The 27500-nt window shown below is 42.4% G+C and overlaps 1 protein-coding gene across 15 annotated transcripts in view; it reads left to right on the forward strand.

Annotated features, from left to right (window-relative positions):
- The window catches only part of LOC113634796 (calcium-activated potassium channel subunit alpha-1-like), an 82669-nt gene that overhangs the window by 16527 nt on the left and 38642 nt on the right, over positions 1-27500 (forward strand). For all 15 annotated transcript variants that reach the window (XR_007143666.1, XM_047817133.1, XM_047817134.1 and 12 more), the window contains exon 4: positions 17303-17364. Coding sequence is in view for 14 of the 15 variants with exons in the window: in XM_047817133.1 (XP_047673089.1) it covers positions 17303-17364 (62 nt within the window). In the remaining variant the exon portion in view is untranslated. The remainder of the gene's footprint in view (positions 1-17302; positions 17365-27500) is intronic.

Raw genomic sequence — 27500 nt, forward strand, 5'->3', positions numbered from 1 at the left:
ACATGTTGATGTTGTGATTGTCATTTTGGAGACCATCGTATTTGTCAAGTATCCGGTTTGGAGACCTTCACCATCGTGTGGACGATGTCATGTCTGATGTTACAGAGATCAACCGTACAGTAGTAACCATACAGGGCTAGCACATGCTAATCTGTAAACACTACACCAAACTGACTGAAGGCAGAAAGGAGCACAAGTCCATAACTGAGGAGGAAACTAGGACGAGGAAGTGAGAAACAAGGAAACAGGGTTGACTGGGAAACTAGGACGAGACAAACACCAAGGCTGAACATGTGAGACGTTCAAAACTAAAGGGCTACACAGGTGACACGGATAAACCAGGGGGTGGAGCCTGAACAGGAAGTTAACACCTCTAAGTACTCACTGCTCTTACTGCAGTGATGTCACATAAATGTTCTGGTGAGATTACTGACGTTGGTTGTTTTATTTCCAAGTGTGTATTATTACCCATAATGCAAATGTGTGAAATGAAGTAAAGTGTAAAGTTATAAAATCTTGATCATAGATCTGAAGGGAAATTGTTCAGAGGATCAATCTCATATTCATTCATTCACTCATCTCCTACCGCTTATCCGAACTTCTCGGGTCACGGGGAGCCTGTGCCTATCTCAGGCGTCATCGGGCATCGAGGCAGGATACACCCTGGACGGAGTGCCAACCCATCACAGGGCACACACACACTCTCATTCACACACACACTCACACACTACGGACAATTTTCCAGAGATGCCAATCAACCTACCATGCATGTCTTTGGACCGGGGGAGGAAACCGGAGTATCCGGAGGAAACCCCCGAGGCACGGGGAGAACATGCAAACTCCACACACACAAGGCGGAGGTGGGAATCGAACCCCCGACCCTGGAGGTGTGAGGCGTTAGAGATACGTTAGAGATAAATAGCAACTTAATTTTACAGTTTAAAATTAAGTTGCTATTTATCTCTAACATTTATCCCTAAGTATCAAGGACTTATCATGTCAAGTCTGAGGTGACGGTAGTGAGGAAAAACTCCCTGAGATGATAAGAGGAAGAAACCTTGAGAGGAACCAGACTCAGAAGGGAACCTCATCCTCATCTGGGTGACACTCTACAGTAAATAATGTCAAAGTAAATAATGTAAATAATGTAAATATTCAAATTTTTAGATGAACAAACACTCGGTTGTTCTTCTTCTCAAAGAGCAGAAATGGGTTTGACATCAACATTTACTCTGAAGATACAAACGTCTGTGTGGAAATAAATCTTTTATTTGAATATATCACTTCTAATATTTTAGATAAAAACAGAAATAGTGATGAAACTCTACACATTCTTAAAGTCCCGAGTGTCTACTTTCAAATGAGCTTCATATTAACACCACAGTGGAGTGAGACACGAGGAAGACGTTCGGTCATCAACACGGACACAACAAGAAAACAACCCGGTTTATAGAATGTAGTAACAGTATTTAGGAGCATCAGCCAATCAGAGCCGGAATTCATTAATATAGAGGACACTAAATGGATTTAGGACACTGGAGAGGAAAATACAGCTCAGTCTGCTGTTATTAATGAATGATTAATGGGTCTAATTATCGGTCCACATGCACACTGATTCACCCTGAGAGCATGTCATTGGCCTGTTTCAGCTTTCTCAGTGAACAGGAAGAGAAACAGAGAAAGGCTTCAGGATGCAGAAGAAAGTCCTCATGTCTGAGCCACACTTCCTTTCTACCAGTTCACTGGAGACAAGCCAAGCAGAATATCTCCAGTCTAATGGGATCTTATACAAACACACACACACACACACACACACACACACACACACACACACACACACACACACACACACACACACACACACAGAGTGATTAGCTGCACTGTAGATTAGCAAAGATCAGCAAAAAAAAAAAGCAATCGCAAGTCTGAGTCCCAAACTCTATTGTCTGATCTGTAAGCTGCTCCCTGCATGAACCTTCAGCACCATGTGGATGAGAACAAGAAGTTCCACACCCTGGTCAGAACCTCCGTACTAGCGTATGAAGTCGCTAGCTAACACCTAATTATCAATTTAGCAACTAGAATATGAGATTAGAGGAGCACGGTGGCTTAGCGGTTAGCACGTTTGCCTCACACCTCCAGGGTCGGGGGTTCGATTCCCACCTCCGCCTTGTGTGGAGTTTGCATGTTCTCCCCGTGCCTCGGGGGTTTCCTCCGGGTACTCCGGTTTCCTCCCCCGGTCCAAAGACATGCATGGTAGGTTGATTGGCATCTCTGGAAAATTGTCCGTAGTGTGTGTGTGTGTGTGTGAGTGAATGAGTGTGTGTGTGTGTGTGTGTGTGTGTGTGAGTGTGTGAGTGTGTGTGTGAATGAGAGTGTGTGTGTGCCCTGTGATGGGTTGGCACTCCGTCCAGGGTGTATCCTGCCTCGATGCCCGATGACGCCTGAGATAGCCACAGGCTCCCCGTGACCCGAGAAGTTCGGATAAGAGGTAGAAGATGAATGAATGAATGAATGAATGAATGGTGAGTTCAGATGAAGTCATTGGTTTTAAACAGTTGCTGTTGATTCCAGATGTTCAGATGGTGCTGATCATATCTTCCTTCTTTTACACATCCATATTTACTGGGTTTTTTTTTTTACACAATATTCTATCGGTGAGACTTTGATTGAGCTAGACTCAAGAAAATGAGTAATTTCACCAACTAATAAACTCTTACTTTGGGAAATAAACAGCTAATGATGTTTACTGCTGCTTCAGCCACGTTTCCAATCCTTTTCCAACCTGACTCATACATGACGAGCAGAACCACATGACTGTTCAGGAAATCAGCAGCTGATTACATAATTAAGCCATGTGTCCAGAATCACTGACAACAGGAATGGGAGTTAGTTTAGCTTCTTGTATAAGAAATGACACTGTGTGAAATCAGAGTAATGGGAGGGGTTTTAATCCATCTTCACAAAGTCTCCTACATGAAGGAGTATGTAAACATGTAAAACAAAAGCTCCTTTAGAACTGTTTTATATGAAAGGTTAGGTCTCTCTTACTCTGTGGATTAACTTTAGATATCTTTAAGGTACCTTTGCTTCAGTCTACACAGGATACTCCAAGCAAGGTGGAGCTCATCAGAGCTCCTGCTCAGGTACCTGATGTGATCTGACCATTGTGATGTTGTCCATCATATAGTATTAAGATTTTGAGTGCTAGATTACCTTCCCTTAGTTCCAGCTGGTTGAGGTGTCCTGCTCACTTACTGAAGCTCCACATGCCTCCTTGTGGCCCCATGCCGACCTCTAGCCAGTGAGGGAGGAGTCCATGGTGTCTCTATCTCTGCAGTCTTAACTAAATAGGACAATACTCTGAAGAATACATCACAGAGATGTATCCCCGCCCCTGTCTTATTCCAGCTGGACAGAAGATTTCTGACTTCAGCTGCAGTTAGCGTCCCCATATTCTTATTAACAGTAGCACCCTGTTTTATGGTAAACACTCTGGAGTGACAGAACCTTCTCTAAATGTAACTTCCTGCAGATAGACCTGTTCTCGATAGCCTGGCTTCATGTTGAAGGACATGATAGCCAATCATCTATATACACAAGCATCCTCATGCCTCCTGCAGGCCAAGTCAAGTACTCTGGTGGCACTTTAAAAGGGTTCTAGTGGAAGAAAAACCTCATTTGTTCCTCAGTGAGAATTTAAAATCATACACTGAAACAACTTTGCTGCATGTCGTGAATATCATCCGATACTTAAGCTCGCTCAACTCTAGAAATAGACAGACACCTTCATCTGTCTGAAATAAGATAGAGTAGAGCTCCTTGTTTAGAACCATGGGATCAACTCATAAGCTTACAATCATACCTTTAGAAGCAGAAGGGTCGAGCGACGTCCATAGCCGAGCAGAAGGGCAGAGCGACGTCCATAGCCGAGCAGAAGACCACTCGACGTCCCCCTGCCAAGCTGTGGCCAGACCCACGTTCAAAAAGAGAGGGAGGGAGGGAGGGAGGGAGGGAGGGAGGGAGGAAAAAATACTTTGCCAAATGCTATTACCAAGCCACCAAAATGTCCAAGTAAAAAATCTTAAAAAAGGAAGGCAAATACAGTCCTGTAACACCCCCCGCAGGCAAGAAGTGAGGCGGCATCCTCCGCAGAAACAGGAAACGAAAACCAAATGTCCAGGGAAAGAAGGGTTCTAAATGGGAAGAAAGAATAGTCCAGAAAATATGCTTCAGATAGTAGGTGCCAGGCTAGAGGTCGGTCTGTAAGTGGCAGAAAACAGGGGTGTCTTCAGTGAAAAACCCCAGACCCACACGTGGGGATAGCAAAAACACGATTTATTAAGAAAAACATAAAGGAAAACACTGGGAAAAATAAAAGAAACTAAAACTCAAAAAAAACTTGACAGAGACAACGAAGAATACAAATGTAAAAAAACACACGGCACAAGACTGCCGGAACGCCCCCAATGTTCCAAAGGGTAAAAAGTCCTGGCGTGATCCTGACATCTTCAGCTGTAGCACGTCCTGCTATCAGCTCCTGTACTACAAGAATCACATCTGTGGGACATTTACTGATTGTACCTGTTGTGCTGTTGTATAAATACACACTGATGGAGGGTAAATGCTGTCATTTTATTATTTAAATCACGCAGGAATAAGTCTTCAGTCTCCATTTTTATCAGCTGACTAGAAACATATCAAGTTTAAATTACTCTGTAATATAGATCTTTTCACTGGAACTAACCCTAACCCTAACCCTAACCCTACACCATAAGTCTCTGTGAGTTTAAACTTCCAAAACATTACATTCAATATTTTTATTTAAGTCACAAATTCATTAAATAAATGACAGAGCGCTTTGTTTGTAAAAATCATAATTATTTAGCACAGAGATCAAAACAAGCACCATGTCTCCATGTGATGGAGCATCAGTAGGCAGGACATATCAAGGGGAGTGTCCTGTCATCGTTACGACATCGTTATGACATATGAGATTGTTATGCAGAGTTATGCAGGAGATCGTAGTAACATGGAATGTGGGAAGAATGGGAAGTTTGATGTGATGGGGGTATGTGGAGGAATGTGAAAAAAGGCTGGTGTAATGGTGTATGTGGGAGATGTATGTGGCTTTATTATTGTGCTGTGTGTGTGTGTGTGTGTGTGTGTGTGTGTGTGTGTGTGCGTGTGTGTGCGCGTTTGTGTGTGCGTGTGTGTTTGTGTAAAATCTAAAGCTCTTATTGGAGGATGAAATGAACAGAGGAATGTGTACAGAGTTTCTCTCACTCACTCATCTTCTACCGCTTATCCGAACTTCTCGGGTCACGGGGAGCCTGTGCCTATCTCAGGTGTCATCGGGCATCGAGGCAGGATACACCCTGGACGGAGTGCCAACCCATCACAGGGCACACACAGACTCTCATTCACACACACACACACACACACACACACACACACACACACACACACACACACACACACTCTCATTCACTCACTCACACACACACACACACACACACACACACTCTCATTCACTTACAGAGTTTCAGGTGATTAATAAAGACCTGAGCTTTATTTTACAGGGCTGGAACTCATAAACACCATAACATCAGCCTTTCAGTAAGTGTATCAGTGGTGGTGATTGTCTGAATATCGATTGTCTGGTGGTTGCACTAGTCTGAGTGATGTGGTGCACTAGTCTGAGTGATGTGGTGCACTAGGCTGAGTGATGTGGTGCACTAGTCTGAGTGATGTGGTGCACTAGTCTGAGTGATGTGGTGCACTAGTCCGAGTGATGTGGTGCACTAGTCCGAGTGATGTGGTGCACTAGTCCGAGTGATGTGGTGCACTAGTCCGAGTGATGTGGTGCACTAGGCCGAGTGATGTGGTGCACTAGTCTGAGTGATGTGGTGCACTAGGCTGAGTGATGTGCTGCACTAGTCTGAGTGATGTGGTGCACTAGTCCGAGTGATGTGGTGCACTAGGCCGAGTGATGTGGTGCACTAGGCCGAGTGATGTGGTGCACTAGTCCGAGTGATGTGGTGCACTAGTCCGAGTGATGTGGTGCACTAGTCCGAGTGATGTGGTGCACTAGGCTGAGTGATGTGGTGCACTAGGCTGAGTGATGTGGTGCACTAGGCTGAGTGATGTGGTGCACTAGGCTGAGTGATGTGGTGCACTAGTCCGAGTGATGTGGTGCACTAGTCCGAGTGATGTGGTGCACTAGGCTGAGTGATGTGGTGCACTAGTCTGAGTGATGTGGTGCACTAGTCCGAGTGATGTGGTGCACTAGTCCGAGTGATGTGGTGCACTAGGCCGAGTGATGTGGTGCACTAGTCCGAGTGATGTGGTGCACTAGGCTGAGTGATGTGGTGCACTAGTCCGAGTGATGTGGTGCACTAGGCTGAGTGATGTGGTGCACTAGGCCGAGTGATGTGGTGCACTAGTCTGAGTGATGTGGTGCACTAGGCTGAGTGATGTGGTGCACTAGTCCGAGTGATGTGGTGCACTAGTCCGAGTGATGTGGTGCACTAGTCCGAGTGATGTGGTTAGCCAGCAAATGTTTTAAATGAATAAAAACAATAATTATAATAATGACTACTTATGAAACTTTAATCATGAGTCACAGTAACTGTGATTAAACCTTTACTCTAAAATTCACATTTCTGGATGGGACGTAACTGATCAGGGAGAGTTTAGGACACAGTCTAAAGACACCTATTACCGAGGGTCTCTGTCTAGAGCTTAGTACTTGGGGTCTGTCTCTCATTACTGTGTGTTTGTGTTCCTGATGTGTGTGTGTTTGTGTTCCTGATGTGTGTGTGTTTGTGTTCCTGATGTGTGTGTGTTTGTGTTCCTGATGTGTTTGTGTTCCTGATGTGTGTGTGTTTGTGTTCCTGATGTGTGAGTGTTTGTGTTCCTGATGTGTGTGTGTTTGTGTTCCTGATGTGTGAGTGTTTGTGTTCCTGATGTGTGAGTGTTTGTGTTCCTGATGTGTGTGTGTTTGTGTTCCTGATGTGTGAGTGTTTGTGTTCCTGATGTGTGAGTGTTTGTGTTCCTGATGTGTTTGTGTTCCTGATGTGTGTGTGTTTGTGTTCCTGATGTGTGTGTGTTTGTGTTCCTGATGTGTGTGTGTTTGTGTTCCTGATGTGTGTGTGTTTGTGTTCCTGATGTGTTTGTGTTCCTGATGTGTTTGTGTTCCTGATGTGTGAGTGTGTTCCTGATGTGTGAGCTGATGACGAGGTGAAGTTGCTCTCTGACCCCTGACAACTGAAATGGAATCCTATCCTGCAGCATTAAAGAGTGCCTTTCAGTGTGGACCTCTCTTACGTTCAGTCATTTACTCTCATTCGCTGAGAGATGGATAGAGGGATACATGAAAGGATAGAAAGGAAAATGAGAGTTATGATAAGAAAAAGGCAGAAACAAAGCAATATATATATATATATGAGTCACTTATATTTTCACAGACAGCAGATATGGAACAGTGACGTTGCTCCGTCAAATATGACACGTACTCCTACTGGATGTGGTTCTAGATCAGATACATGTATGAAAAGTGACCATGTGACATGAAAGAGAATGCTCTCATCTCAATTTATGAGACAACACACTCTAGTGTGCATGTGCAGACCACCACCACCATCTTCATCATCATCATCATCCTCCAAATTCAGCAGTGCAGTAAAACAACAACGAAAGACAGAGAAATTTATGACGACATTCACGTGAAGTTCAGGGACGTTAAGTGATTTATTTGATATTTGTGTTTGTTCCAGTCTGCAGGTGGGAAGAAGATGGACTTACATCAGTGTAAAGAAGTGTCTGATGTTGTGTCTGTGAGTCTGATCTAAAATAAATCAAGGAGTTTTTCCATCTGTTGATAATCTTACACTGAATTTTAGTGTTGAAGAGAACAAAAGATCTGAGCTGCTTTTTAGATGAACAAACACTCGGAGCTTCTCAGAGAGCAGGAATGGGTTCGATATCGACGTTTACTCTGAAGATACAAACGTCTGAAAAATATGTAGAAAATCTTTTCTATAAATATATCAACTCTAGTATTGTAGAGAAAAACAGAAATAGTGATGAAACTCTACAAAGTCCTGAGTGTCTACTATTAGATGAGCTTCATATTAACACCACTGTGGAGTGAGACATGATGACGTCATCATCTCTACAATAAAACACAACTGTATTCATATTGAGTCCTGGCATTAATCCATATCTCCTGCCTACTCGAACGTTCATCCTGGATCTGTCTGTACGTCGCTGTGACGCTCGTGATGCTCGGAAGGAATATTGAGTGTTTCTGCTGCCATGGAAACAGTCATAAAAAACGATCATGACCTTGCATTAATCAGATAATAGAGGGAAAGATAAATAGATAAACACACAGACGGAGAGATTGATGTAGTCTGGGAACGTCACAAGTCACGGCCTTCTCCTGCTGCCACTGAGAGCTTTGTTTTTATTTCTGATGTCCTGAAGTTAAAAATGCATGCCAGAGTTTTCTCACAGCGATGGAGTGACAATGCTGCATGGCATCATGGAAAATAATCAGGCTTCCTCATGTATTATACATGTTTGAACCGATGCAATAAAGGGAGTAGAGAGGAGCCATTGTGTCGTATAGATACAGTTCCTCACAGGTGGAGTGTTCACGTGGAGTGTTTACGTAGAGTGTGTGGAGTGTTCACGTGGAGTGTGACAGATCTCAGAGAGTCACCAGGCTGCAGGATGCTCCAGAATGTTGTGTTAGCACAGATGCTAAACATAATGACGCTGTAATTTAAGAAGAACACGAGGTGTTAATAATTCACCAGCACTGAGAGAAGTGATGATGTTCCTGACCTCCAGCTCTCTGTTTATTTCATTGTCACAGAGCAACTTTAGAGGAAACAAAGTCTTTTAAAGTCATATTTTTCATCATCTCCTCACCTCACGCTCACCTCACGCTCATGGTGAATGTGTGTGCAGTGTTTTCTTTCTCTTCCAGTTTTGTCTTGTTTGATCTCCTGGATTTGTTTGAGCTGGATGTTGTCTTTTCCAGATCTACCTTCTGTAGTTGTACCTTACCTTTCTAGTACCTTAGTGGAGCGTTCTCATTGGGCGTTCACATGGAGCGATCTCATTGGGCGTTCACATGGAGCGATCTCATTGGGCGTTCACATAAAGCGATCTCATTGGGCGTTCACATGGAGCGATCTCATTGGGCGTTCACATGGAGCGATCTCATTGGGCGTTCACATGGAGCGTTCTCATTGGGCGTTCACATGGAGCGATCTCATTGGGCGTTCACATGGAGCGATCTCATTGGGCGTTCACATGGAGCGATCTCATTGGGCGTTCACATGGAGCGATCTCATTGGGCGTTCACATGGAGCGTTCTCATTGGGCGTTCACATGGAGCGATCTCATTGGCCGTTCACATGGCGCGATCTCATTGGGCGTTCACATAAAGCGATCTCATTGGGCGTTCACATGGAGCGATCTCATTGGGCGTTCACATGGAGCGATCTCATTGGGCGTTCACATGGAGCGATCTCATTGGGCGTTCACATGGAGCGATCTCATTGGCCGTTCACATGGCGCGTTCTCATTGGGCGTTGTTGTGGAAGTTTTGAGGTTAGAGAGAATTAAAGTATAAAATATCACATTGGTAAACACGAGCAAGAGTAAAAAGGTTTCACAGTTGCGCAGCAGGACCCAACACTCCTCGTTAGCATGAGAGAGGAAGGGCCACCATCACTGATAACATCAGGATTTTATAGACAGGATTCAAACAAACAGGACGGTAAAAGCAAAACTATTGGCTTAGAAGCATCGTTCACATGGAAGCATAGAAGGACAAAGAAGGACAGACATAGAAGGACTATCAGTCACAAGAAGCATAGAAGGACAGGCGTTCACGTGGAGCGTTCGCGTGGAGCTTGTTTACGTGGGGTGTTCATGTCTGATCTATCTGATCTTCCTTCTGCAGTTACTGTATATCGATGTCGTCTGGGATGCTTTGTCTAATCTCATCTCACTCCTCGTTCTGTTTCACTTTCACTGCTTTGTCTGATCTCTCCTGCCCATCCTTTACCTTCTTATCATGCCTGCTCTGTCTTGTCTGATCTTGACTGATCCGTCATGTCTGATTCCTTTTGACTTTTCTGTCTTCCAGCCTTTTTGTTTACTCCCTTGATCGTCTTCATTCCTGATCTTTTCTGGTTTGCTTATGAAATCAACTTTGTCTGATTCGACCTGTTCTTTTTCTTTGATCTCCCTTTATGGCTGTATTTTCTTTGTCTTCTACACGCATGTCTGATCTACTCTCTGATCTGATCTACTCTCATTAGTTGAATATCTTTTTCAATCATTTCTTTTCTGTCATGTCTGATCTGTTCTGCCCATTCTTGTCTTTTTTTGTTGTTGTTACTTTTCTCTTCTTTCTTTCCTGAGCTGTTCCGTATGTATGAACAGCATCACCTCGTCTGATCTTTCCTATGTATCTGTTTTTACTTTCACTACACTGATGTCTGATCTCACCTGATCTGCTTTATCTCCTTTATTCCTGTAATGTCTGTGATGCTTTGTCTGATATCTCTGTCAAATATTATTTGATTGTCCGATCTCTTCCACTTTTCTTTTACTTTCTTGTATTTAATATTTATCATTTTTTCCCTATCCTGTCTAATCTTTTCTGTCTCTTCTTCTTCTGTTATTTCCTGAATATTTTGTTTAGTCTCTCTTGTGCTTATTGATCTTTTCCTTTCTGCCTTATGTTTTCTGATCTTGGGTCGTTTCTTATCTGTTCTCTCTGACGAATGATTTATTTATTGTATCCTGTCTTTTCTTATCTAATCCTGTTTTTCTTGGCTATCTCATGTCAGCTATGTTCTCGACTGATCTTTCTCCTGTCCTACTAAACATAAAACAAAAAGTTATTATAAAGATTAATATAAAGATTAATATAATATAAAATCCCAGATTAATATTAGTTATATATAAATGTGTATGTATTTATCCCCAATGAACAAGTCTGAGGTGACTCAGGTGACTGTGGGGAGGAAAAACTCACTTAGATGGTAAAGGAAGGAACCTTGAGAGGAACCAGACTCAAAGGGGAACCTCATCCTCATCTGGGTGACAGTGGGGGTGTGATTATATAACCTCATCCTCATCTGGGTGACACTGGGGGTGTGATTATATAACCTCATCCTCATCTGGGTGACACTGGGGGTGTGATTATATAACCTCATCCTCATCTGGGTGACACTGGGGGTGTGATTATATAACCTCATCCTCATCTGGGTGACACTGGGGGTGTGATTATATAACCTCATCCTCATCTGGGTGACACTGGGGGTGTGATTATATAACCTCATCCTCATCTGGGTGACACTGGGGGTGTGATTATATAACCTCATCCTCATCTGTGTGACACTGGGGGTGTGATTATATAACCTCATCCTCATCTGGGTGACACTGGGGGTGTGAAAATATACAGTCTGTCCTCAAAAACCACATGGATTTGAAAGTGATGTGACGTACGGCTAAGTTCGGTGACCCAGACTCAGAATTCGTTCTCTGCATTTAACTCATCCAAAGTGCACACACACAGCAGTGAAAACACACACAGCAGTGAACACACACACACAGCAGTGAAAACACACACAGCAGTGAACACACACACACAGCAGTGAAAACACACACAGCAGTGAACACACACACACAGCAGTGAAAACACACACAGCAGTGAACACACACACCGTGAACACACACCCGGAGCAGTGGGCAGCCATTTATGCTGCGGCGCCCGGGAAGCAGTTGGGGGGTTCAGTGCCTTGCTCAAGGGCACCTCAGTCGTGGTTGGCCCGAGATTCGAACCCACAACCTTAGGATTACGAGTCAGACTCTCTAACCATATCTAACGTAGCTGCTGTTCATAATATTAACCAGCACTAGATGATAATGTGCATTTGGTCTGATGTAATAGAGCACAATATTATGGGATGTATTATGTGTACGCCTGACTAAAGAGATGAGTTTTTAATCTACATTTAAACTGGGAAAGTGTGTCTGAGCCCCGAACACTATCAGGAAGACTATTCCATAGTTTGGGAGCTAAATAAGAAAACGCTCTACCACCTTTAGTAGACTTAGATATTCTGGGAACTAGCAGAAGTCCTGAGTTTTGTGATCTCAGAGAGCGTGAAGGATTGTAACGTGTTAGAAGACTAGTTAGATACATGGGAGCTGAACCATTAAGAGCCTTGTACGTAAGTAGCAGCAGTTTGTAATCAGTTCTAAACTTAACAGGTAGCCAGTGTAGAGATGATAACATTGGGGTTAAAGGTCATACTTTCTTGTCCTAGTGAGAACTCTGGCAGCTGCATTTTGGACTAACTGTAACCTATTTATTAAAGATGCAGGACAACCACCTAGTAATGCATTACAATAGTCCAGTCTAGAGGTCATGAAGACATCAACTAGCTTCTCAGCATCAGATACAGACAGGATGTTTCTCAGCTTGGTGATATTTCTAAGGTGAAGAAGGCTGTGTTTGTAATATGGTGATATGAGTTTAAAGATGTTTTTGCGCACTGGTTTTTGGACCTATAAGTAGTATTTCTGTCTTATCAGAGTTTAACAGCAGAAAATTACAGCTCATCCAATCTTTTATCTCTTTATGCACTCTCTTTATATACCTGTGTAGTTTTGTAAGTGATCCAGGAGAATGTTGTGATCTATAGTCTCGAATGCAGCTCTAAGGTCAAGTAGAACTAATAGCGACATAGGCAGGTTATCTGTGAATCTGTCTTTAGTGGTGTATATAGTTAATAGTATAATAATAGTAATAATAGTTAATAGAATAATAATAATAATAGAATAATAGTTCTACCGAGTCGATAACGTGGTGAGACACAGTTAGTCTGTTCTATAGGTAGTGTGTACATTATGAGGTAATGGTATGTGATGTCATCACTTTGGGGTATGATATCTATATCAGTGACATCTATTCTGTGTGATTATTAAATCTAGTGTGTGATTAAGGCGGTGTGTAGCTCTAGTGATGTTTTGTTTAAGCCCAAGTGAGTTTAGTAAGTCCATAAATGTGAGTCCTAAAGCGTTGTTTGTGTCGTCAACATGAATGTTAATGCCTTATCAAAATTAACCAATAGGTCAGAAAGAAAATCTGCAAATTCTCTAAGAAAATCAGTGTGGGGCCCTGGGGGTCTGGGGCCCTGGGGGTCTGTACACGGTCGCTAGAGCAAGAGACATCAGGGATTTTTTCGAGTGCATGTGTGATAGTGTAACATTAAGGACGAGCACTTCAAAAGAACTAAATCTATACTGTGTTCTCTGGGGAACAGTAAGGAGATCACTAAAGATAGTGACAACACCACCTCCACCACCTCCACCACCTCCACTGATGGTGTAGACTCATTTAGACTGATGTAGTCATTAGGTTTAATCCCAGTGTCAGTAAGACAGAGTGCAGTAAGGCTTTTGTCTGAGATGATGTCATTTATAATAAGTGCTTTGGGTGACCTAATGTTCAGGAGCCCAAACTTTAGGAACTGTTTTTGTTTCTTTGGCATTTTTCAGGTCTAATTACAGTAAGATGATTTAGAGAACTTCTCACGTATTTACTTTTTGATCTCACTGCTCGGGGAACAGACACAGTTTCTATAGGATGAGCGATGTGTGCATTTGTGTCAGTGTGATGACGAGGTGAAGGATGGCTATGGAAATCTAGATTTAAAGCATAGTTTACCAGTCAGAAAGTGTGCAGCACACTGGAGATGTTGCCCGAGAGGATCTCTGCTCCAACTCTGCTGGGGTGCAGACCGTCAGCACGGAACAGCCTAGGGAGCTCCAAGAAAACATTCCAGTTGTCAATAAAGAGTAAATCCTGAGCATGACACCATGACTGTAACCATTCATTTAGAGCAAAAAGTCTACTGAACCTCTCAATTCCTCGCTGGTACGTGGGAAGAGGTCCAGACATGATGATTCTTGCCATGGTTGATGTGCTGTGAACCATCTTCAACAGGGTCTTGAAGTCCCTCTTCAGGATCTCTGACTGCCTCAGGCTGGTGTCGTTTGTACCGGCATGAAGAACAACAGCTCTGGTGTTCTCTCTCAGGATCCCAGGTACCTGTGCAGTGACACCAAGAACATGAGCACCAGGTAAACAGCAAGTGGGTACCTTACCTTTAGCCACAGTAGCATGATGATCAACGCATAGCATTCCGTCTTGTGAAGGGTGGCACAGCGGATCCGGGTATAGATCTTGAAAGACCGTTGGCGGCGGAGGGTGAAAGGTCCTCAACCGGGGCCCGGGTCACATCTTAACAACACCTGGGCCGTCCGCTTCCTGGGTGTGCTGAGCCTGGACAGAGATATACGCGGAGTAGAGGTGGAGGAAGTACTATTTTCATCGTAGGGAACTCACCTGGGACAGGTGAGTGATCAACCGGGAAGATTCCAGCACAGCTTTCTGCTTCCACACCTGGACCTGCATCATCTGTAGGTCACGGATCTGCTTCTCCGCGGCCTCCAGCTCAAGTTCCAAAAAGTAAAATCCAAAACTAAATCAAGATACTCAGCTTTTATTTTAAACTTTATTTTCTCCTGAACGTCATCCTACAACTCCACCTGTGTGTAGTGTTGTGTGTCTCCTGATGTGTGTAGTGCAGCAGGTGGTGGATGTGGAAGAGAGAGTTAGTTAGGTCTTTAAACACACACCCTAGAGATTGGACCGATTTGATATCAAGGACTGATTTTTCTTTACTACTGCAGCATGTTGTGTATTTATCATATAAAGCATTTTTGTGTGAATTTTTTTTTATAGTTGTGTTTTTTTCCCCCTGTATTTATTCAAAGTGCTGCAAATTTTAAAGCTTTTGAAAAAGAAAACATGATAAAAGAGAAATTAAGGTTTAATTTCCAAAACAACTGATTTGAAGATGATTAATGGTCTAACTAAATGCTTCTAGAAAAACCACAGCATCCATCCATTAGTGTACTAGAGAAAGAAAAGTCTCCTGACCAAAGTGTAGCCAAAATAATCTAATAATAATAATAATAATAATAATAATAATAATAATAATAGGGAGGCACGGTGTCTTAGTGGTTAGCATGTTCGCCTCACACCTTCAGGGTCAGGGGTTCGATTCCCGCCTCCACCTTGTGTGTGTGGAGTTTGCATGTTCTCCCCGTGCCTCGGGGGTTTCCTCCAGGTACTCCGGTTTCCTCCCCCGGTCCAAAGACATGCATGGTAGGTTGATTGGCATCTCTGGAAAATTGTCCGTAGTGTGTGTGTGTGTGTGTGAGTGAATGAGAGTGTGTGTGTGCCCTGTGATGGGTTGGCACTCCGTCCAGGGTGTATCCTGCCTCAATGCCCGATGACGCCTGAGATAGGCACAGGCTCCCCGTGACCCGAGAAGTTCAGATAAGCGGTAGAAGATGAATGAATGAATGAATGAATGAATTAATAATAATAATAATAATAATAATAATAATAATAATAATAATAATAATAATAATAATAGAAGAAGAATCTCTGTGCAGAGACAGTAAGAAATAGAGAGACGTGTGGAGAGCAATAAAAAATGGATAACAGAGATGTGATCATGCTCAATAAGGAATGATAGAGATGGGGGGATAGGGGAGGATAAAACGATGGAAATGGAGGGCAGATAAAACCAGAGAGTGAGATTAAACATTCTCATTCCTTTGTGGAGGGAGATTTACTTTAATACACACGCCACTCTCAAATCCCTTTACAGCCACTAATGGAAAAACACACACACACACACACACACACACACACACACACACACACACACACACACACACACACACACACACACAGGTCAGAAGACTGTTCCTAAAGACAATAAACTCTGTGGTCTTGCATCATCTCGGCAGCTGTGTTTTATTCACACACACACACACACACACACACACACACAGAGTTAATCAGTGTAACTGATATCAGGTTACAGTTTGATTATTATATACTGAATCATTCTTACACATCTGTTAATACTCATTAAATCAACACGTCCTAATTATTGTTTATAAAAAGTGTGATTTCATCTCAGAAGTGATATCTGAAATATCTCAGTATGAAAACATTAGTGACGGAGCCATGTGGATTGCTGAACTGAATAAAGGAGGCAGGGCCTTATGAAAGGAGTAGAGGGGTGGAGTCTGGTGAGTATGGGGTGGTGTCTGGTGGCTAGAGGGGTGGGGTCTGATGGGCAGAGGGGTGGGGTCTGATGGGTAGAGGAGTGGGGTCTGATGGGTAGAGGAGTGGGGTCTGATGGGTAGAGGGGTGGGGTCTGATGGGTAGAGGGGTGGGGTCTGGTGAGTATGGGGTGGAGTCTGATGGGTAGAGGGGTGGGGTCTGATGGGTAGAGGGGTGGGGTCTGGTGAGTATGGGGTGGAGTCTGATGGGTAGAGGAGTGGAGTTACATGGGTAGAGGGGTGGGGTCTGGTGAGTATAGGGTGGAGTTTGATGGGTAGAGGGGTGGGGTCTGATGGGTAGAGGGGTGGGGTCTGATGGGTAGAGGGGTGGGGTCTTCTCAGTATCTGCAGAGTAAGCAGACTATAAAACGCTAGAAGTGAAATATTTGAATCAAACTGTAATGAATCAAAGAATATTTATTAATTCATGAGTAATGCAGAAGCTCTGAATCAGTGTCTGATGAATCAGGTGAAGTTTATGATTTAAAGAAGGAGAACAGTGTGAAGAGATCACTGAGGATTAAAGGAATAAAAAGATGAATTACTGCAGCATTTAACACTGAGTGATGTCAGAGATCTACACTAACACACTATATAGTGTGTTTCAGACTTTATAGTAACACAGCACACACTCTCACACTCTCACACTCACACACTCAGTACAGCCTGGATGTACAGAGATGAGGTTTGTGTTTGTTCTGCACTTTCAGTCGTGTTTACATTTATATCAGGTGAGTGAAGGAGATAAATGTGATCAGTGTTTTTCTGAGCAGCTCCTTCACCTAAGCAGGGTGTTTCCTGCTCTAACACCTGTATCAGCTTGTTAACACACACACACACACACACACACACACACACACACACACACACACACACCGGGCTACACAAATTGAGGAAGTGAAGCAGCTCTTGGAGCCACCTACACTCTAACACCTCTGTAATCCCCTGTAGATTGTGTGTGTGTTAATGAGAACATTGTCAGCTGTGTGAAGTGTGTGTGTGTGTGTGTGTGTGTGTGTGTGTGTGTGTGTGTGTGTTCTCTTGTTTTCCTCCTCAGGTGGTGCTGGTGTTTGTCCTCAGTATTGCAGCACTCATCATTTACTTCATCGACTCCTCCAAGTGAGTGTTCCTGTTACTCCACTCCTCTCCATCCACACACACACACACACACACACACACACACACACACACACACACACACACACACACACACACACTCGTAATCTTACAGAATACTTTAAATATCATTCTATCAAACGACGTGTCATTTATTTAATACAGAAAAATATTTATTTTTTATAATGATGGAAAGATGACGTGTGTAATATCTTTAAAAGGTCCCAGTGTACTGCTACGGTATCACAGTGTACTGCTACGGTATCACAGTGTACTGCTACGGTATCACAGTGTACTGCTACGTTATCACAGTGTACTGCTACGGTATCACAGTGTACTGCTACGGTATCACAGCGTACTGCTACGGTATCACAGTGTACTGCTACGGTATCACAGTGTACTGCTACGTTATCACAGTGTACTGCTACGGTATCACAGTGTACTGCTACGGTATCACAGTGTACTGCTACGGTAGATGAGATACGGTTTATAAGAGAAATAACAATAGTGAGTGAGCAGAATAGTGTCCGTGTGTGTGTGTGTGTGTGTGTGTGTGTGTGTGTGTGTGTGTGTGTGTGTGTGTGAGAGTGAGTGAGTGAGCATGTGTTTGTGTGTGTGTGTGTGTGTGTGTGGTGAGTCTGTAAAAACCACTGGGAAAACTAATAAATCATGTGTTATTATAATGAGGAAATGTCCTGTGCAATTATAGATACGGTCAGATAATTCTCATCTAACTGAGAGAGACTGAGAGAGAGAGACAGAGAGAGACAAAGAGAGATAGAGCACGAGAGCAAGCCAGCGAGAGAAAGAGTGAGGAGAGAGAGAGAGAGAGAGAGACAGAGAGAAAGAGAGTGGCGAGGAAAATTCCCTGAGATGATTTGAGGTAGAAGACACTGCGTGACATTTTCACAAAAGTTTATAGTCAAGTGGAATAGTGCACCAAGAGCTCCCCAGGAACTAACAGGTCACAGTAACAACAGAGTTAGTATGTATACTAATATAACTGTATGTAACCTTTATAACGGGTCATGTGACTGTTCTCAAAGCTACAGTAATTATCATCCAGATTTTGACGAACCCCAAATAAACATCAGCTGGTACTCTGCAGGTTTCATCACATCTTCTTGGTTTTATCTCGTCTGCTGAAGACAAAGAGTTTACAAAGGATTCGGTCAGGAGAGACATTTCCGTAACACTAGATGCACAAGTCAACAAAGAAATGTTTCAGAAGAAGAGGAAAGTTTTAACATCTGTGGAATAATTCAGGAGATCTGGAGCAGTTTGGGAGGAAGATTGAGTTGAGTGTGTGTGTGTGTGTTGTGTGTTGTTTGTGTATGTGTGTGTATGTGTGTGTAAGTACTCTATGGAGCAGTGAGTCAGACAGGCATGTTAATGCACACTAATGCACTGATTAAGGCAGGCGGAAGAGGAAAAGCTCCACTTCCTGTTAGACAGGAAAAGAAAATCAGTCTCACTTTTAGAAAGAAACATCACTCAGGCCCAGTCATAACACTACACACACACGACCATCCTTACAGAGTATGTGTGTTTTGTGTATTGTATATAGTGTGTATATATTATGTATAGTGTGTGTGTATTGCGTGTTGGCATCATGTAGTGTGTGTGTGTGTGTTTGTGTGTTTGGTGACCTTTCAGTAAGGTATTAGTTACGTTAAGTGTCTCTTAATTACAGAGGCACAGTGTTTCTGTTCAGTGACGAGCATCAGATCCCCTTACATCCTCCTCCTGTTACACCACACACACAACTATACACTGTACTATACATACTGTACACCACACACATTATACACACATAAACATTATACTACACTACACTACACTACACACACACACACACACACACATATATATATATTAAGTCATTTTTAGAGGACAGTGTTTGTGTGTATGAATATATATATATATATATATATATATATATATATATATATATATATATATATATATATATATATATATATATACACACACACACACACACACTGTCCTCTAAAAATGACTTAATATACTGTACAGCCAATATCTGGCAACAAAAGTGAGTACACCCTGATGATAGCAGCTGTACATTGTTTTACCATGCAAAGCCACATGTCCTATTCATCATGTTCATGTCTTTGAGCTTCCAGCATTGCTTTAGAGGTTGCAGAAACAGAAGGTCAGCTTGTCACTGCTCAGATCGTACGCCGCACACTGCAACAAGTCGGTTTGCATGGCCGTCGAAAGCTGGCTCACGAGAAAGCCTAGAAACAGTTTGCTGAAGATAACTTGTCCAAGAGCATGAATTATTAGAACGATGTCTTGTGGTCTGATAAGACTAAAATAAACTTGTTTGGCTCAGATGGTTTCCAGCATGGCTGCATACGCGCTGGTGAGATCTACCAAGAAAATTGTGTCTTGCCTACAATCAAGCATGGTTGTGGTAGTATCATGGTCTGGGGCTGCATGAGTTCTGCTGGTACTGGGAAGCTGCACTTTATTGAGGGGAAACATATACCCCTTTTCCACCGGGTGCTGGTTCAGAGCTAGTGCTGGTGCTGGTTCCACTGGCGATCCTTCTAAGAACCGGTTTGCCTTTCCATCGGTTAGAGAGCATCACAGAGCCGAGTCTGATGTCACTGTATACGTGTCACGTTACACAGCAACGTTAGCGCAGCAGCGACAAACACAACAACAACAATGGAGGATGTAGCTTTACTGTTAATGCTCATGGCTTTGTGAACCTACATTAACACCCAAACACGGCGAATCCGACATGTACGTGCAGCTCCGTGTAATCTGTATAAACGGAGTTTGTGATCGAGAAAGTACTTAACATTATTTTATCATTAACACAGAAAAAAGTTAGCCTTAGCATGTAGCTACCTACTATCATGTGTACTGATAATTGATCATATTGCAGTAAAGTTAAAGTGTTTTAAACATTAGTATACCTAAGGTACATTATCAAAGGCACTAACAGTAGCCCTGCCAACAGCCCGCCCCAATCCCTACTTAAGATACATTATCAAATGCACTAACAGTAGCCCCGCCACACCCACACCCTCGCCCCCAGCCCCTGATACAAGCGGTTCTTAAGTCTAGACCAGCAACGTTTTGGTGCTACATAAGAACCACTTTTCCTGGTTCAGAGCCGATGCTTTGGATGTCGAAAAAGAAAGAACTGGTTCTAAATTAGGTTCCGAACCAGCACTCAAACTGCCTTGGTGGAAAAAGGGCACTAGATTCTAATATGTACTGTAACATTCTGAAGTGGAACATGATGCCCTCTCTTCAGTAACTGTTTTCCAACATAATAATGACCCCAAACACACCACCAAGATGACAACTGCTTGCTGAGGACGCTGAAGGTAACAGTGATGGAGTGGCCAAGTATGTCTCCAGACCTGAACTATATTGGTCAACCTGTGGTGGATCCTCAAGCGGAAGGTGGAGATGCGCCATGTGTCTAACATCTAATAGCTCTGTGATGTTTTTATAGAGGAGTGGAAGAGGATCCTAACAACGTCCTATGCACCTCTGGTGAATTCCATGCCCAGGAGGATTAAGGCAGTGGTAGACATCAATGCTGCTCACACAAAATATTGCCACTTTGCACACATGTTCACTCAGGGTGTACTTACTTTTGGTGTGTTATTTAGACAACAATGGCTCTATGTAGTTATTTTTAGAGGACAGTAAATCTATCCTGCTATACAAGCAGCACATTACTCTAAATTATATCCAGTTTTTATTTTTATAGTTTTGTCCCTTGAGAATATAAAATGGTTGCTGAAATGTGAGGGTTGTACTCACCTTTGTGAGATGTTGTATGTTTTGTGGGGTTTTGTGTGTGTGTGAGTCTGTTAGAAGCTTTAATTTGTAGTGTATTTATTTTTAAAATGAATTGTACAGTTTGTTGTGTGTCCTCTTGTTTCCGTAGCGCTCTAACTGTTCTGCTTTCTCTTTCCCTTAATTACAATTAGAAATCTAATCCAGCATGAGGAATCAAATCAGACTGATTAAATCAGGCAGTAATTGAGTACTCAGTGTATACACACATGCACACACAAGCAACACACACACACACACACACACACATATGGCAAGCCGTTTTAACATTTATTGGCTAGTCTGGATATGTATTGTAGATATCCTTAATTCAGTTTTGCCTAGTCAACATGAAAATTTTCCTAGGACGAATGACGTGACTATCCATAATTCCGTTTAGAGATATCTACAATTTAATTCTGACTAGTCACAATTCCAGTTCCAGATATCCTCAACTCCCCTCAATTAAAGATATCTATAACGTCTTTTTGAGATATCTTAAATTCAATGTTAACTAGTCAAAACTAGATTATAGATATCTTGGACTGAAATTGTGACTAGTCAGAATTAATTTGTAGATATCTCTAACCGGAATTATGGCTAGTCATAATTTAGTTGTAGATATCTGTTATCAAGTTATAGATATCTTCAAATGCATTTTGATTAGAGATATCTTTAACTTTCATTCTTCCTAGGCAAAATGTAATTACAGATATCTTGAAAGAGTTTTGACTAGACAAAATTGTGTTGCATATACCTGTAATTATGTCACTGCAAGTAGGAGGGTCTTGTTATCGGTGAGAGGAGCTTATTATAGCGTTGATTTCTGTTAACCCACAGGATAAACTCATTATAGACGTAATAGTAATCATAGTAATAGTCATCAAATTGTAATCAAAATAGCGTTCTATTTCATGTCATTATTTTATCTACGTCATGCACAACTATCCCAACGAGTCAAAATGACGTTTGCAATATCTATAACTTTAATCCTGCCTCGGCAAAACTCAATCATAGATATCTGCAATTTTCATTAAGGATGTGTGACGAGTTGAATATTGTTTTCAGTGACGTCATCGCAGATATCCGTAACTCACTTCTGACTATTCGAATCTGAATTCCAGATATCTCTAACTTTCGTTGTGACTAGCTAAAACAGAATTACAGATATCTCTAACTTTCGATGTGACTAGCTAAAACAGAATTCCAGATATCTCTAACTTTCGATGTGACTAGCTAAAACAGAATTACAGATATCTCTAACTTTCGTTGTGACTAGCTAAAACAGAATTACAGATATCTCTAACTTTCGTTGTGACTAGCTAAAACAGAATTCCAGATATCTCTAACTTTCGATGTGACTAGCTAAAACAGAATTCCAGATATCTCTAACTTTCGATGTGACTAGCTAAAACAGAATTCCAGATATCTCTAACTTTCGATGTGACTAGCTAAAACAGAATTACAGATATCTCTAACTTTCGTTGTGACTAGCTAAAACAGAATTACAGATATCTCTAACTTTCGTTGTGACTAGCTAAAACAGAATTCCAGATATCTCTAACTTTCGTTGTGACTAGCTAAAACAGAATTCCAGATATCTCTAACTTTCGATGTGACTAGCTAAAACAGAATTCCAGATATCTCTAACTTTCGATGTGACTAGCTAAAACAGAATTACAGATATCTCTAACTTTCGTTGTGACTAGCTAAAACAGAATTACAGATATCTCTAACTTTCGTTGTGACTAGCTAAAACAGAATTCCAGATATCTCTAACTTTCGTTGTGACTAACTAAAACAGAATTCCAGGTATCTCTAACTTTCGTTGTGACTAGCTAAAACAGAATTACAGATATCTCTAACTTTCGTTGTGACTAGCTAAAACAGAATTACAGATATCTCTAACTGTTATTTTGAATAGTCAGAATGCAGTTACAACTAGTTGAAAATATGTTGTTGATATCTGTAATGTTAATTCCGGATTGTCAATCTTAGCCACTAAATGTTAAAACGGCTTGCCATACACACATACACATTCTGTGGTGATTCCTTCTCTCTGACATCACTTCCTGTGGTGATTCCTTCTCTCTAACATCACTTCCTGTGGTGATTCCTTCTCTCCAGCATCACTTCCTGTGGTGATTCCTTCTCTCTGACATCACTTCCTGTGGTGATTCCTTCTCTCTAACATCACTTCCTGTGGTGATTCCTTCTCTCCAGCATCACTTCCTGTGGTGATTCCTTCTCTCTAACATCACTTCCTGTGGTGATTCCTTCTTCCTAGCATCACTTCCTGTGGTGATTCTTTCTCTCTAACATAACTTCCTGTGGTGATTCCTTCCCACTAACCACTTCTTGTGGTGATTTCTTCTCTCTCTTCCTGTGGTGATTCCTTCTAACATCACTTCCTGTGGTGATTCCTTATCTCTAACATCACTTCCTGTGGTGATTCCTTCTTTCTAACATCACTTCCTGTGGTGATTCCTTCTCTCTCTTCCTGTGGTGATTATTTCTCTAACATCACTTCCTGTGGTGATTCCTTCTCTCTCTTCCTGTGGTGATTCCTTCCCTCCAACATCACTTCCTGTGGTGATTCCCTCTCTCTAACATCCCTTCCTGTGTTGATTCTTTCTCTCTAACATCACTTCCTTTCGTGATTCCTTCTCTCAGACATCACTTCCGGTGGTGATTCCTTCTCTCTAACATCACTTCCTGTGGTGATTCCTTCCCTCTAACATCACTTCCTGTGGTGATTCTTTCTCTCTAACATAACTTCCTGTGGTGATTCCTTCCCTCCAACATCACTTCCTGTGGTGATTCCTTCTCTCTAACATCACTTCCTGTGGTGATTCTTTCTCTCTAACATCACTTCCTGTTGTGATTCCTTCTCTCGGACATCACTTCCTGTGGTGATTCCTTCCCTCAACATCACTTCCTGTGGTGATTCCTTCTCTCTAACATCACTTCCTCTGGTGATTCCTTCTCTCTCTTCCTGTGGTGATTCCTTCTCTCTAACATCACTTCCTGTGGTGATTCTTTCTCTCTAACATCACTTCCTGTTGTGATTCCTTCTCTCTAACATCACTTCCTCTGGTGATTCCTTCTCTCTCTTCCTGTGGTGATTCCTTCTCTCTAACATACTTCCTTTGGTGATTCTTTCTCTCTAACATCACTTCCTTTGGTGATTCCTTCTCTCAGACATCACTTCCTGTGGTGATTCCTTCTCTCAGACATCACTTCCTGTGGTGATTCCTTCTCTCTAACATAACTTCCTGTGGTGATTCCTTCCCTCCAACATCACTTCCTGTGGTGATTCCTTCTCTCTAACATCACTTCCTGTGGTGATTCTTTCTCTCTAACATCACTTCCTGTTGTGATTCCTTCTCTCGGACATCACTTCCTGTGGTGATTCCTTCCCTCAACATCACTTCCTGTGGTGATTCCTTCTCTCTAACATCACTTCCTCTGGTGATTCCTTCTCTCTCTTCCTGTGGTGATTCCTTCTCTCTAACATCACTTCCTGTGGTGATTCTTTCTCTCTAACATCACTTCCTGTTGTGATTCCTTCTCTCGGACATCACTTCCTGTGGTGATTCCTTCTCTCTAACATCACTTCCTCTGGTGATTCCTTCTCTCTCTTCCTGTGGTGATTCCTTCTCTCTAACATACTTCCTTTGGTGATTCTTTCTCTCTAACATCACTTCCTTTGGTGATTCCTTCTCTCAGACATCACTTCCTGTGGTGATTCCTTCTCTCAGACATCACTTCCTGTGGTGATTCCTTCTCTCTAACATCACTTCCTGTGGTGATTCCTTCTCTCTAACATACTTCCTTTGGTGATTCCTTCCCTCTAACATCACTTCCTGTGGTGATTCTTTCTCTCCAACATCACTTCCTGTGGTGATTCCTTCTCTCTAACATCACTTCCTGTTGTGATTCCTTCTCTCGGACATCACTTCCTGTGGTGATTCTTTCTCTCTAACATCACTTCATGTGGCGATTCCTCCTGCTAATATCACTTCCTGTGGTGATTCCTTCCCTCCAACATCACTTCCTGTGGTGATTCCCTCTCTCTAACATCCCTTCCTGTGTTGATTCTTTCTCTCTAACATCACTTCCTTTCGTGATTCCTTCTCTCAGACATCACTTCCGGTGGTGATTCCTTCTCTCTAACATCACTTCCTGTGGTGATTCCTTCCCTCTAACATCACTTCCTGTGGTGATTCTTTCTCTCTAACATAACTTCCTGTGGTGATTCCTTCCCTCCAACATCACTTCCTGTGGTGATTCCTTCTCTCTAACATCACTTCCTGTGGTGATTCTTTCTCTCTAACATCACTTCCTGTTGTGATTCCTTCTCTCGGACATCACTTCCTGTGGTGATTCCTTCCCTCAACATCACTTCCTGTGGTGATTCCTTCTCTCTAACATCACTTCCTCTGGTGATTCCTTCTCTCTCTTCCTGTGGTGATTCCTTCTCTCTAACATCACTTCCTGTGGTGATTCTTTCTCTCTAACATCACTTCCTGTTGTGATTCCTTCTCTCTAACATCACTTCCTCTGGTGATTCCTTCTCTCTCTTCCTGTGGTGATTCCTTCTCTCTAACATACTTCCTTTGGTGATTCTTTCTCTCTAACATCACTTCCTTTGGTGATTCCTTCTCTCAGACATCACTTCCTGTGGTGATTCCTTCTCTCAGACATCACTTCCTGTGGTGATTCCTTCTCTCTAACATAACTTCCTGTGGTGATTCCTTCCCTCCAACATCACTTCCTGTGGTGATTCCTTCTCTCTAACATCACTTCCTGTGGTGATTCTTTCTCTCTAACATCACTTCCTGTTGTGATTCCTTCTCTCGGACATCACTTCCTGTGGTGATTCCTTCCCTCAACATCACTTCCTGTGGTGATTCCTTCTCTCTAACATCACTTCCTCTGGTGATTCCTTCTCTCTCTTCCTGTGGTGATTCCTTCTCTCTAACATCACTTCCTGTGGTGATTCTTTCTCTCTAACATCACTTCCTGTTGTGATTCCTTCTCTCGGACATCACTTCCTGTGGTGATTCCTTCTCTCTAACATCACTTCCTCTGGTGATTCCTTCTCTCTCTTCCTGTGGTGATTCCTTCTCTCTAACATACTTCCTTTGGTGATTCTTTCTCTCTAACATCACTTCCTTTGGTGATTCCTTCTCTCAGACATCACTTCCTGTGGTGATTCCTTCTCTCAGACATCACTTCCTGTGGTGATTCCTTCTCTCTAACATCACTTCCTGTGGTGATTCCTTCTCTCTAACATACTTCCTTTGGTGATTCCTTCCCTCTAACATCACTTCCTGTGGTGATTCTTTCTCTCCAACATCACTTCCTGTGGTGATTCCTTCTCTCTAACATCACTTCCTGTTGTGATTCCTTCTCTCGGACATCACTTCCTGTGGTGATTCTTTCTCTCTAACATCACTTCATGTGGCGATTCCTCCTGCTAATATCACTTCGTGTGGTGATTCCTTCTCTCTCTTCCTGTGGTGATTCCTTCTCTCTAACATCACTTCCTGTGGTCATTCTTTCCCTCTAACATCACTTCCTGTGGTCATTCTTTCCCTCTAACAGCAGCTCTGACAGTAGAGCAGGTTAGTATTAATGACCCGCTCTGAGATGTTATTGTTTCTATAGTAACAGCTCATTCACAGGGACATGAACAGATCCCAGTCCACTAATAATAAACTAAGGAGACAATGTGTGTGTGATGTGGTGAAGGAGTCTCCAGTGTCAGAGCTGTGGAACAGTTTCTCATCTTCAGGAGTTTACACTTCTTTGCGGTTTCACAGAAGAGGAATGGTGCGATTCAAGAGAGACAGATGAGAGGACGAGTGTTTTTGAGCTGAGATAACAGAAGTGAAAACAGGATCTAACTTGATTCACCGAACATTAAATGTACCAATAAACAGATAAAAAGTATGAGGTGTCGTTATAACAATATCTTTTTGTCAATTAGTGACTGTTAGTGAAAAATAACTGGCTTCATCACATCATTCCATCAGTGATTCATTTACTGTAACAACCTGTGAGGGTTATGAGATGTCATGAGGCAGTGTAAATGCTAATATTTCAATACAGATATGCACACACACACACACACACACACACACACACACACACACACACACACACACACACACACACACACACACACACACACACACACACACACACACAGTGTATGTCTCCAATATGTATTCCAGTGTGTTCCCTCTCTGGGACTCCCAACAGCACTCGTGTGTGTAAACAGGAAGGTGTTATTCTCAGGAGAT

This window comes from Tachysurus fulvidraco, chromosome 8 (assembly GCF_022655615.1).
Source record: "Tachysurus fulvidraco isolate hzauxx_2018 chromosome 8, HZAU_PFXX_2.0, whole genome shotgun sequence".
NCBI classification, from domain to species: domain Eukaryota; kingdom Metazoa; phylum Chordata; class Actinopteri; order Siluriformes; family Bagridae; genus Tachysurus; species Tachysurus fulvidraco.